A 12838-nucleotide genomic window follows, 5' to 3' on the forward strand; every position below is an offset into this window, starting at 1 on the left:
ATCACTGGATCTAGAGATTCAACCAAAATCAGTTGAAGAGCGTCATCTAAGTTCATCTATTCACTCTCTTCATCTGTGTACTCAGAAAGTTCTTTCGGAATAGTCTGATGAGGTATTAACACACCATCTTCTTCGTGTGCTAATATGACATTCATCGGAATAGAAACACCCTTGTTTAATATCCCGATATATTTTCTGTTGGCGGTGCGGAGGAACAATAACATATGCCTCTTCCAAAGGCCAAAGTGTTCCTTGCTGAACGGTGGGATTTTAATGCTACTGATCTTTTGTGTACTCATGTTTAAAGATTTAAAGTGAATAGTGTTTGGATGAGAAATGGATTTTTGAAAGAAAAATATTTTAAATCAAAATTAATTTTTTTTTTTAAAAATTAATTCAAATTAAAAAATATTTGAATTTGAAGTGAATAGTGTTTGGATGAGATTTGGATTTTTGAAAGAAAAATATTTTAAATCAAAATTAATTTTTGGAATAAAATTAATTCAAATAAAAAATATTTGGACGTTACAGAGTGTGTATAGGATCTGATACGGAAAATGGTATCGACTGCTCTGATGCCAATTGTTAGGTCTAGATACGATTGTAGAAGGGGGTTGAATACAATCTATACCAAATAATCGCGGAAGTGAATCTGATTGGAATATAACTTGTTAATCAGATTATAATTAATTAATATAACAATGTTTGAAGTCGTTATATAATTAATATGGTTCAGTTTTAATGTCCACTAAAGTTCGTAGAATAAATTCGACAGGGTATATTCTAGATTTAGTGATTAAAACAACCGGGTTATCAAAGCACAGAAAACTGTGGATATAACAACTTGAAAGCTTTACAAATGCTTTGAATTACAAACTGATGAACACTTTCAAATGAAGAAACTAAGCCATATATATATGCAAAGCTTTGTACTTGAAAGACAAACACAAGACAAGACAATTACAAGCTTGGAAAGACAAATACAAAGAAGGTATGACAATCTAGGCTTGGGCAAGACAATACAAGGCAAGGTAAGACAATTTTGGATTGTCTACCATGCTTTCAACTCTCCAGAAAGACAATTTAAGGGAAGGTATGACAATTCAAGGGAAGGTATGACAATCCCAGGGAAGGTATGACAATTCCAGGGAAGGTATGACAATTCAAGGGAAGGTATGACAATCTGTCACAAGGTAAGACAAACTAATTGTCTACTAAGCCATTGCACATGGCAGAAAGACAAAGTGAGATTGTCTTGGTCACACATGAAGCACACGGCAGAACAATGTAGATTGTCTTGCTGCCACCAACCCATTTCGCCAAGACAATTCAAATTAATTGTCTTGTACTTCTCCTTCCTTCCTTGAAGCAAGTTAGGTAAGACAATCTTGAATTGTCTTGCTCAGCTTGTTTTGGTGATAATGAATGTAATATTGTAGTATATATAAAATAGAAAATTATCCACTTAATTAAGTTAATCATATAAATTCATAAATTAAATTAATTCAAGAGTGAATTAATTTAATAAATAAATTACATAATTAATATAATTATTTGTGAAGTGGAATAATAGTCTATTAAATATTTAATCACCCATTCTTCAGTAGAACTGCTTCCTGTCTTCTTTAAACTTTAATAACTTCTTCTTGATTTGTCGAACGAATGAACTACCACTTCTGCTTGACTTCAAATATTTAATTTGAGTAACTGATACACACACAGATGTACTGTCTAGTTCATCTGTATCTAGTTAAATCAAATATTCTTCGTCAAATAAACAATATAAATTTGGTTTGTTCGTCGAGTCTTCGACTTGTAAGAATTTCTTCATTGAATGGAATCTTCTGATAAAATAAAGTATAGAAACTTTATATCTTCTGAACTCTTGGACGTGCCACAAAAGATTATTTGTGCACTGAGGCTTGAACATATTAATGAACTTCGTTCAGTGGTGTGCAGCATCCTGGAATTTATCTGACATATAATTCCCATAAATCATTTGACGCTATTCATATGGATTCCGATGACTTGCTATTTACTGAGCTTTCTTATCTGAGTTGAGTTGTACCTCTTTAAAATCCTTATCTATTTTTTTTATAATTACTATATTATAAAGAATTTTAAGTATGCTTCTGTTTGAATATTCAATCATAAAACTGATATCATATTCTTCTAGTAAGAAAAATATAACGATAAATTAATTTATTTTCAAAAGTTAGAAAACTAATGATTTAATAAAATACCTAATAAATAATGTTGAAATTTTAAAATCTGAATATAAAATTTTAATACATTTACTTAGTTCTGTAATCTGTGTTGCTTATTATGTAATTTATTTGTGTACATGTTTTGTAAATTTTCTTCTCATGTTTTGTAATTTATATTTTATATTTAGTTTTTTTCTATTTTATATTATCTATTTCAATATTCAAAAAATTTCATGTGTTATGTATTTCATTTATATACTTGTTCTAAAAATTGTGTCATGTTATCTGTATTTTATTTATGTACATATTCTGTAATTTGTCTCACATGTTCTGTATTTTGTTGATATACATGTTCTGTATTTTATTTATATACTTGTTCAGTAATTTGTTTCATGTGTTCTATATTTTATTTATATACAGGTTCTGTAATTTATTTAAATTATTTGTATTCTGTATATTCTATAGTTGTGTTATGTATTTATTGTTAATATCATTAAAATATAATATAAGAAAATACAGAACATACAAATATTTAGAAAAGAATGTACCATCACTAAAAGAATATAATATAAATCAAAGAAGAAAATTATAAATATTAAGAAATAAAGAACAAGAAAAATTGAACATAAAAAAGATATTTTCATAATATACTGAGCAATACATATATTAAAAACAAATTATATTTAAAAATATAAAAAATAAGGGATATCCAGATATTGTAGCGATAATTATAGGATATACAAATATAAACAAGTCAAAGAAAAAAAATGAAAATGCAAAAGTTACAAAATAAAAAACATATGTCCAGTTTTTTTCAAATTAAAATATATACGATTGAACAAAAAAATGTAGTGTTAAATAAGAAAATTATATATAACTTAATTTTAATGTTCTGTATTATTGTGTGATCTATCGATTTTGTGCTTTTATATGTTGATTTTATATTTTTGCACAAGTTCTGTAATTTATTTATTATATAATTTAGGTTTTTTGTTGTATTCTTTTTTAGCACATTATTACACTTTTTCTGTAACACTTTTGCAGTTATGAGAGACACTGTAGAGTGAGTATAAAACATAAGAGCTAAACTCGTTCACTTTACACCTCCTCAATCACCTAGTTCTGTATTTAGGACATATTTATTGATTTTAATCCTTATTGAATAGAGGAGCAGATCATAATTTGCTTCCTCTAAAACTATTAAGCAACTTATTTATTGTTTTTCTATTCACTTGATACATTATATGAAAGGTTTTATAGGAACAACCAACAAAGTTTTTCAGTTACATTTTTTTTAATAACATGAAATTGCAGACTTTACTTTACTGCTTTATTAGTTATTTTTTGTGCTTGTTATGTTAAAACTTATGAATTAATAATATAGCTAGAAAATATCACTTTTTTTCTTTGTGGAAGGTTAAAACATTGTTCACGGTGAAAAAATATATTTCATAAATTTTAGTGGATCGGAGATCCGATTCGATTATCCATGATTCGAATGAACCGAATATGGATTGACTTGTAAAATATCTGACTCTTGATCCGATCCGATCCGAATCTGATAAAATTAAATAGATTAGGATATTGATAAAATTAAATAGATTAGGATATGGATTACTCCTATGACTGGAGTAATTAGGTTAGGCGTGGTAACTGTCGCACGGCTCCTCTGCTTCGCGTACCAGCATAACTCATCTGCATGTAATATCTAATGGTTAAGATTAGAAGTTACTTAGTTACCAGTTACGTAACTGGTTACCCACTATATATATATATATATATATATATATATATATAGTCTTACCCCAATCGAGACCTCCTTATTCTACAAACTAAAAACCAAACTGGAATATCACTAAATCCTAAAACAAATACCACTAAATTCTTAAATAACCCCATCTCCACTTCCATCTTCACCAACCCCACCTCCACATCCGCCACTGCCACCACCTCCGTCCCCGCCTCCTCCATAACCACCACCACCTTTATGTAGCCCGCCCCCTCCAAAACCACCACTTCCATCTCCACCTCCATTATTTCTCTAACAACACAATCTCGACCTCCATCTTCACCAGCCCCATCTTGGTCGCTGCTTCAACCTCCTTCAACCCCGTTCATACTTCTTTCTCCACCTCAGCTTAACTTCAAAACGCAGCGGAGCCGCCACTATTCCGGCAACGCTCCGACCCCCTACTTCAAGCCGCCCAGACCTCCGCTACAATCATCCTTCGTCCATCTCCACCTTCAACTCCACCATCTCCACCACCGTCACCACCATCTGAATCAAAAACATCAACAGATCTGGAGATCTCGAACAAATCTGGAGTTTTTGGGCAGTTTCTGCAAGTTTTCACTAATTCCTGCAACAGAGATCACTAAATCCTAAAGAAAATATCACTAAATTGTACTAAGAATGTCACTAACTTGTATTGGTTTCTAGTTTTTATTTTAAAAGTGATTTCTATTTGTTCATGAGCCTATATATATATATATATATATATATATATATATATATATATATATATAGATTCCTACTTCAATAGAAACCAAATTAGCCTAAAAACTAAAATCCAGTTTCTGGACAGTTTTTTATCACTATTTTTAACTACAGAAATCACTAATTTGTACATAACATATTACTAATTTCAATATAGCATATCTCGCGAATATAAATAAATATATATATATATATATATATATATATATATATACATACATACATATATGCAACGTATATGACCATCATCTTCACCCAAATCGTAATAATGGACCTCTTACCACCATTACCAGACGTTTCAATGACTTGCCACCATTGTCTATCATCACCAATAGTCACATACACTTTTCATCATAACTTACAAAACTAACAACTACTACCCATCATCATACAACTTCTCTTGCGGCTTCCTACCGCCAAGAACCTTCCTACGGATGAAATTGATCATCCTACGGATGAAATACAATAAACTGCATCCGGGATTTCTTTCTTTCAAGAAAGTTTATCATCTAACCGAAAGTCATGCAAGCATAACTCCGGACGTTTAGACAATAAAGCTTAAATGAATTAGAAAAGAATACCCACAAGGAAAGCTCGCTCCAAAGTATCCTGAAAAGAGAAACAAACAAAACAAAACATAAATCAATATACAAGAAAATCATATATGTTATATATATATATGTTATATATATATATATAAATTTAATTAATGTAAAAAAATAATAAATCTAATGAAAACAAAAAAGAAAAGAGCGTACATATAAAAAAATAAAAAAATATAATTAAAAACTAACAAGAGAAATCTAACCAAAGGAAAATCCTTTGGTTAGACTCATAAAATTAAAATATTTAATCGAGTAATAACATAATAGACATTAAAACATAATTATATATATATATATATATATATATATATATATATATATATATATATATATATATATCATATATAATGACCATCACAATGGTAACACAAGCCATAAAATGACAACCAAAAAGGTACTAAAAGCCATTAAAGGCACAATAAAGTCATCAATGATGACTCTCATAAAAGATAATAAATATTCATAAAGAGTATTTAACCTGCAAGAAATTTGAAATATCACAAATTAGCCATAATATTAGCACATGCAATATGAAACATCAAATTAAATGATAAATTAGCACAATCTAATGCTAAACATACCAAATTAGATTCTTTTCCGATTTAAAAATGTATGTATTATATAAAAACAATGACATAAATAAAATAAAATGTTACATGCACCTAAAACCATGTTACAAAATTAAAACTATTAATATAGAAGATCAAGCACACACTTAACAACCCACACAATCAAAAACACCAAGAACACTTATCGAACTCGACAATGGATCTGATTTCAAAATAATATTACGGCCAACCATAACAAAATTACGGCAAAGACAAAAGCATGTCAGAAAAATTCGGAAAACGGTTACAAACTCGACCTGATCTACACAGTAATATAAACAAAATTAACAAACCAGATACAAATCCAAGATTTCGATCACCTAAATTTTTTACACAACCTTAAAATCAGAAGAGCAAAAATATGAAAAGATATATATGAAGTAGATATGCTATCGTAAAATATACAAAACAAACAAATTGGACAATAACCACAACAAACAATTATCTTTGATCACAACAACAAGATATTCGAGAAAAAACGTACTTATTCGAAGAGACGGGAATATCTTGATTACATATGATATTGAGTGAATAAACTTACCGAATCCAAAGAATTAAGTCCTTAAAATCGAATCAACAACCTGAGAAAGAGATGTAGTGATCGACGGAGAGCACGCGAGTATGACCGCCGTTGTAACGGAGGACGCCATCATGATAACGGGAGAGGATTAGAACTCATATCATATAAATGGATTTGCATGTATAGAATCAAATATCGATCAACTGAGAAAGAAGGTTTTTGAATTTTTTGAGAGATGGGGTTCCTTGGCGAAGCCAAGAGGCTTTATTTTAATTCTGCCAAAACAATTTGAATGCCCATGATTCTGAAAATTCTTATTTTCCCGCTCATAATATTATATCGAATTTTTTCGGTCGAATTTAATTGGTTGAAAATAAATGGTCAAAATTATTTTACCTATTTTATTTCATGATCGAATTTATTATACCATATTTAAAAAAGTACAATCTATGCAGATTTCTAGCCAACATGTATAAACCTAATAACAATTGCTTTAAATCAAAGTACAAATTAACTAATATCCACATATAAAGACACAAATGTAAATATTAAGCCAAATAACCATTACCTTTAGCTAAATAAAAAAAATATTCAAGTCATTACCAAAATATAGAGAGTTACGATCACTTTTATCACAATCCATCAACTAAAAATATAAAAGTTAATTTTTGACATCATCACTGATCTAAAATATCAAGTGCAGTAGCAAAATGTCAATTCTAACAACCAACACAGTATATGGGCCTCACTTTTCTAAACTTGTAAGGGGAATAAATGGGTATCGGGGTCAAACTCCTTCAATCTCACTTGTCTCCTCCACAGCAGTTTCTTTTGGCTTTCCCGCTGGCTGACTAGGCTGTTATATCAACATGAGATTACAAAATAAAGTTTAGAGAATAAGTCATTAAAGATTATAAAAATAGAATAACTACGGAGCAAAACCCAAACATACATGATACTTAATTAACAAATTAACTAAACAATCATTCAGAATAAATTCTCGAGCAAATAAATAGCACAATGGACAAATAAGTAATGTACCTCTACAATGACCTTGTCATCCTCCTGGCCGGGGTCTGAAAAATTGCACGTCTGTAATAAGTCCTCAATAACTCATCTATCTGCACGTATGTAATGAGTCCTCAATAGCTCCTGGCATGGGTCCGGAAAAGTTGCAGTGTCAAGCTTAGCCAGCTCCCGATCTAGTACAAGTTGTGTGACCTCACGTGTAGGCAAAACACTTAATTACCATCTGTTATACACCGCCCAATGTATTGGACATGATCCTGTAAATACAATGAGAAACTTTACGCGTGCCTTCAGCAAATTTTGATGCTTCTGCTCTTCCGACAAGCTCGGACAACTTTGACAGGGATGAAGAATGACTTTCCTTTTCTTGGAAGCCTTTCTTGCAGCGTCACCAACAAATCTTGCTTCTGTTGAATGGCATTTTTATCTATTTTGATATTAGGGGAAGGAGTTTAATTAGCATTTTCAGGGAAAGCAGCCTTAGCTAGAAAAGACTACGTCTGCTTGATTTTTTCTTGCAATGTAGCATATAGGCATCAAACTTAATATTTGACATCATCGAAATACTAGCCTGACCAAGCAACAATTCAAATTTAATATTTGACAACATTAGTAAGACTAATGATGTTTCTTTGGCTCCATCTCCACATGTATTATAGGCTAGACGCGTATGGCCTGTTCCATTGACAATGATGGTTACTTTCAGTTTTTTTTCCATACATATTAATGCATGATCACTATATATCAATGCTATATTATATACAATTTAATATACCAAGGGTGCTTTGGACACGATATGATCGTCGAAGAGGAATCAAATCCTGTATATTCATATAGACCCTGTGTTACTGGTGCTACTCTCTGCTACTTTGAATCACCTCTTGTATTTGTAGCTTGTTCAAGTAGTAGATTTTGTGTCTTATCATCTCCGGAAGCTTACAAATACATATAAAATCTTATATAAATATTTAAGGTTGATGGTGTATTGCATCCGGATACAAATGGAAGTGAGAACTTGTTACAAGTAATATAATAATCATTGAGTATTTTCAGTTGGATTGTAAGAGAAAGGCAGGTGCATCTTGTTGATGAAACCAACTTGTTTTGTTGTCATGATAATTTCATTTTTTCCCTGCCTGTACCATTTTGCCTCGGTTGCTATTACTCCTTTCCTAAGCCTATCCATCTCATCGTCCTTAGCAGTTTACCTCCTTTTCTTTGACCTCGAGTTTAACCCCTAGGATCTAATAATTCATAGTTTTTTTCATCCACCTCTTGCACCTTCTCATTAAGTTGGAGGTTGTTGGTAACCTGAATTTTTCTATATTGTTCCTCGTGAGCTTCGAGCTTTTCCTTAAAATCCTTAAAAGCCTTTCCGGCCAAGTGAAGAATCTTTTGCACAATTTTTGTCTCATTGGGCACTGCATTAAACAAGTAAAAAAAACATTAACATTTGGAGGACGCAACAGCAACCGAAAACAAAGCTAACATAACCCTTGTAATCCCCAATCTCTAGGTTCCTGCCTAACAGGAAGTAATATTAGGTGAACTTAAAACATTGTAAGCTTCTCTAACATACCTCCAATATGAATTTTAGCGTTGGAATCCATATCCATAATATTTTGATGTCGTCAAGCAACGTTGTAATGGCTCCCACCATCTTCATCCTGAGCACTTGTCTTTGTTTGCTGGTGACTGGATTGACCTCCAGCATGATAACTTCATCCTATATCATATGATTCTTTTTGTATTTCAAAGCACTTCTGTAAGGACTGTTTTCAAAGCATTTGCAGAATTCTCCGAACACCATTTCAGGTACAGAGGGGCAAGACATAACACTTCCACCAACTCTTTCCAAGTGTAGTTTCACTCTGATAATGATGGTAGCCACCTTCAAACACTAATTTCAACTGATCTTTATTCCCTTCCGGACCTCTGTTTCAAAATGAGAATCAATCTTTGTGCCGTGTGCCCAAGTGGCATAAACACCAGTACCGCTCTTTTGTTTCATTATCATGTAATGTCAATAGTGATACCGGTACTCTTGATGCAACTTTGGGCGCACGACATTAAGGTTGATGCTCAATTTGAAATAGAGGCCCAGAAGGGAATAAAGATCAGGAGCAATTACTGTTTGAAGGTGGTAAACATTATTACCAGACTGAAACTGCACTTGGCAAGAGTTGGTGGTGGTTTTAAGTCTTGCCTCCTCTGTACCTGAAATGATGTCTAGAGAATTTCACAAATGCTTTGAAAATAGTCCTTACAGAAGTGCTGTGAAAACCAAAAAAAATATGATGTAGGACAGAGTTATCATGCTGGAGGTCAATCCAGTCACCAGCAAACAAGAAAAGGTGCTCAGGCTGAAGATGGTGGGAGCCATTACAGTGTTGCTTGACCACATCAAATTTTGTGGATATGGATTCTCAAACTAAATTCATTTTGAAGGTATGGTAGAAGCTAAATTTTTTTTTAAGTTCACTTAATATTACATGGTTGATGGGTAGGAAACTAGATATTTGGGATTATAGTGGTTATTTTAGCTTTGCTGCCTATTACTATTTCGCCATTTTAATGTTATGTTGTTTTTACTTGTTTAATGTAGTGCCCAATGAGGCAGAAATTGTGCAAAAGAATCTTCACTTGGATGAAAAGGCTTTTAAGCAGTTTAGGGAAAAGCTCAAAGCTCAAGAAGAACAATATAGGAAAATTCAAGAGACCACCAACCACCAGCATAATGAGAAGGTGCAAGAGGTGGAAGAAAAGAACTATGAATTGGAGATCCTAGGGGATCAGCCCGAGGTCAAAGAAAAGGAGTTACTTTCCAAGGATGATGAGATGGATAGGCTTAGGGAACGAGCAATAGGTGCCGAGGTAAAATGGTACAGGACATGCATGAAATTATCACGAAGGCAAAACAAGTTGGTTTCAACCACAAGTTGCTCCTTCCTTCCGCTTACAATCCTACCAAAAATACTCAATGATTTTTTATTACTTCTAGCAAGTTCTTAGTGCCATTTGTATTTCGATGCAATATATTATGTGGGAGAATTGCAGATCTCTAGTGACCATGACATCCATATTTTTAGATTACTATAGTTTTTAGTTCTGCATGCATGTAGTCATTTAGTTTTCTCTAATTATTTTTTATTTTGGTTCCATTGGGCATACACCATGAACTTTATTAATTTATTAATATAAGAATTTATATGTATTCGTAAGCTTCTGGAGACGATAAGACAAAAAAATCTATCACCTCAACAAGGTGCAGATACAAGAGGTGATTTAGAGTAATGGAGAGTACCAGTAGTAACATATGTAGGTCTATATTTATATATTGGAATTGACTCCTCGTTTGGATCATATCTTGTGGTAACCAAAGCACCCTTGGTATAAATGGAGTGACAGGAGTTAATATATATATATATATATATATATATATATATATATATATAGATACATACACACACATATATACACACATACATATTATAAAATATTATACGGAGACAACTATTTTGTTGGACATCTGAAACAACATAGTTTGTGTGCAAACATAATAACATGTCACCTATAAAATAACATATTTTACAATGTTCTACTTGTAAAACATATATAGTTTTCAATATCACCTATAAATGCATACATTTATCAATATTTCAAATATAAATCGGCATCCAGACATATGTAAAAGAATTACTCGCCCTATAGATCGTTGAAATCATAAATATATAATTATTGAAATGTTGTTGTCTTTTAAAATATATTGCGTTATAGTTTGATCGATGGGCTTGCATGAACTTCAACATTTAGTAGACACTACATACAAAAAGGTGTGGAGACTATAAAAAGAAGAGAACATCGAAGAATATTTTGGAGATCTTTTACCTTGAATCAACCTAATGGTATGTCCAAGGAAAACTTGATAAATTAATTGGCAAGCTATGAGATGAGCATGTCATTTGGCTTAAAAAGAATGTGAATCCAGGAAATCAGAGTTAGAGGAAAGCCTTGTTAGGTTGTATCAATTACAATTAAGATATCTATAATGCACTTTACAAGTACTTATCATTTTTTCCCAAGAGATGGATCTTAAGAGGAGGAAGAAAATCGTGACTTGAAAATCTCCCGAAACTCAACATCCATGCATGTTGAGATTTTTACAGCTCCTCTTCTATTTGGCATTCTCCAATAACTAAGATTATGCAAAGCTACTATAGAGAGACATTTGCTTGAAAGAAACAAAAGAGAGGAAAATTGAACAAGTCAAAGGTAAGAAATGAAGAAAGTAACTGAGTTAAAAAACAAGGACACATATTGTTGCAATGGCGTGAGTTCCCTAGAACTCAATATGAGAATCATCAGAAGTTTTGATAATTCCTCAGTGATCTCTTAGAGAGGTGGCAAACTTAGACCATTTGGACCCCTTTTTGGATCAAAGGGCGTCTTATCAAATTGTGTAGACATTTTTTTTCAAAAAGAAGGGAACTCCTTTCTCATTCTCAACCACTAAAAGTTTAGAGGATGTTCTACCCTCCTTGGCTTTATCACCCTAGCACCCTTTACTGCACCAGCCTCCCTTTGAGCAAATATCTTGCCCAGAGCTACCATGGCTAAGAAAAACAATAAGAAACATTTAAAACATAAAATAAGAAAAAGGAAGAATGATGGAAGAAATAAAAAGTCATGCCTACAGGCCCAAAAGGCTTAAAATAAGCCTTTGAAAAAAGATTCTGAGATAGGCCTGCACAAAAATGGCCACAGTCCCTTGTATGAACTTTAATTGCATTTTTGTCATCCACTGCTAGGTTGATACATTGGGTATTTTTACTGATAGCATGAAGAAAGTTGGCTCTAAAAATTAATTCCAATCACCCCCCTCGACCTCGACCCAATACCACTATTTCTTCTATTTAAGAATAGTCTAGAGAGGTACTCGGGGTGAAAGCAAGAGATTTCCAAACTACGGTGGGTGATATGTACCCACAATTATGGTTAGAGATGTTCAAGAATTTGAACAGATAATGAAACACGACAATAATAGGAGCTAAGTGGTTTTCGCTATATTGAAAAAGGTAGCAAAATATGAACCTCCAACTACTGTTGGGCATGAGCTGGGTGGGGAAAACTCTAGCCTCGGCCAGAAGATGATAAATGAACAAGGAGGTTGAAACCTGAAGCCTGTATAAAGGGTTCCTTATGGATGTAAAGAAACCGTGACTTGGGATTGCAGGCCCCTTCGTTGGCTATCGCTGCAACTAATCTTAAACAAGTTGGCTTGGAGATCTGCTAGCTACTGGTTATACTTGGAGGGGATGTTGGTCGCTTCACAACAAAGCATGTTTAGGAATGCATTGCCAAAGTCATCAAAA

General features: G+C 32.6%; 1 protein-coding gene across 1 annotated transcript in view; it reads right to left on the reverse strand.

The window, feature by feature from the left end:
• LOC135152834 (uncharacterized) overlaps window positions 1–9076 on the reverse strand; it is a 41437-nt gene extending 32361 nt beyond the window's left edge. The window contains exons 1-4 of the mRNA XM_064093954.1: window positions 9046–9076; window positions 8748–8887; window positions 4418–4567; window positions 4129–4248 (exon numbers count right to left, since the gene is read on the reverse strand). Of these exons, the coding sequence (XP_063950024.1) occupies window positions 4129–4248; window positions 4418–4567; window positions 8748–8887; window positions 9046–9076 (441 nt within the window). The remainder of the gene's footprint in view (window positions 1–4128; window positions 4249–4417; window positions 4568–8747; window positions 8888–9045) is intronic.
• Window positions 9077–12838: the final 3762 nt, after the last annotated feature.

The sequence above is a fragment of the Daucus carota genome, chromosome 5, assembly GCF_001625215.2.
Source record: "Daucus carota subsp. sativus chromosome 5, DH1 v3.0, whole genome shotgun sequence".
NCBI classification, from domain to species: domain Eukaryota; kingdom Viridiplantae; phylum Streptophyta; class Magnoliopsida; order Apiales; family Apiaceae; genus Daucus; species Daucus carota.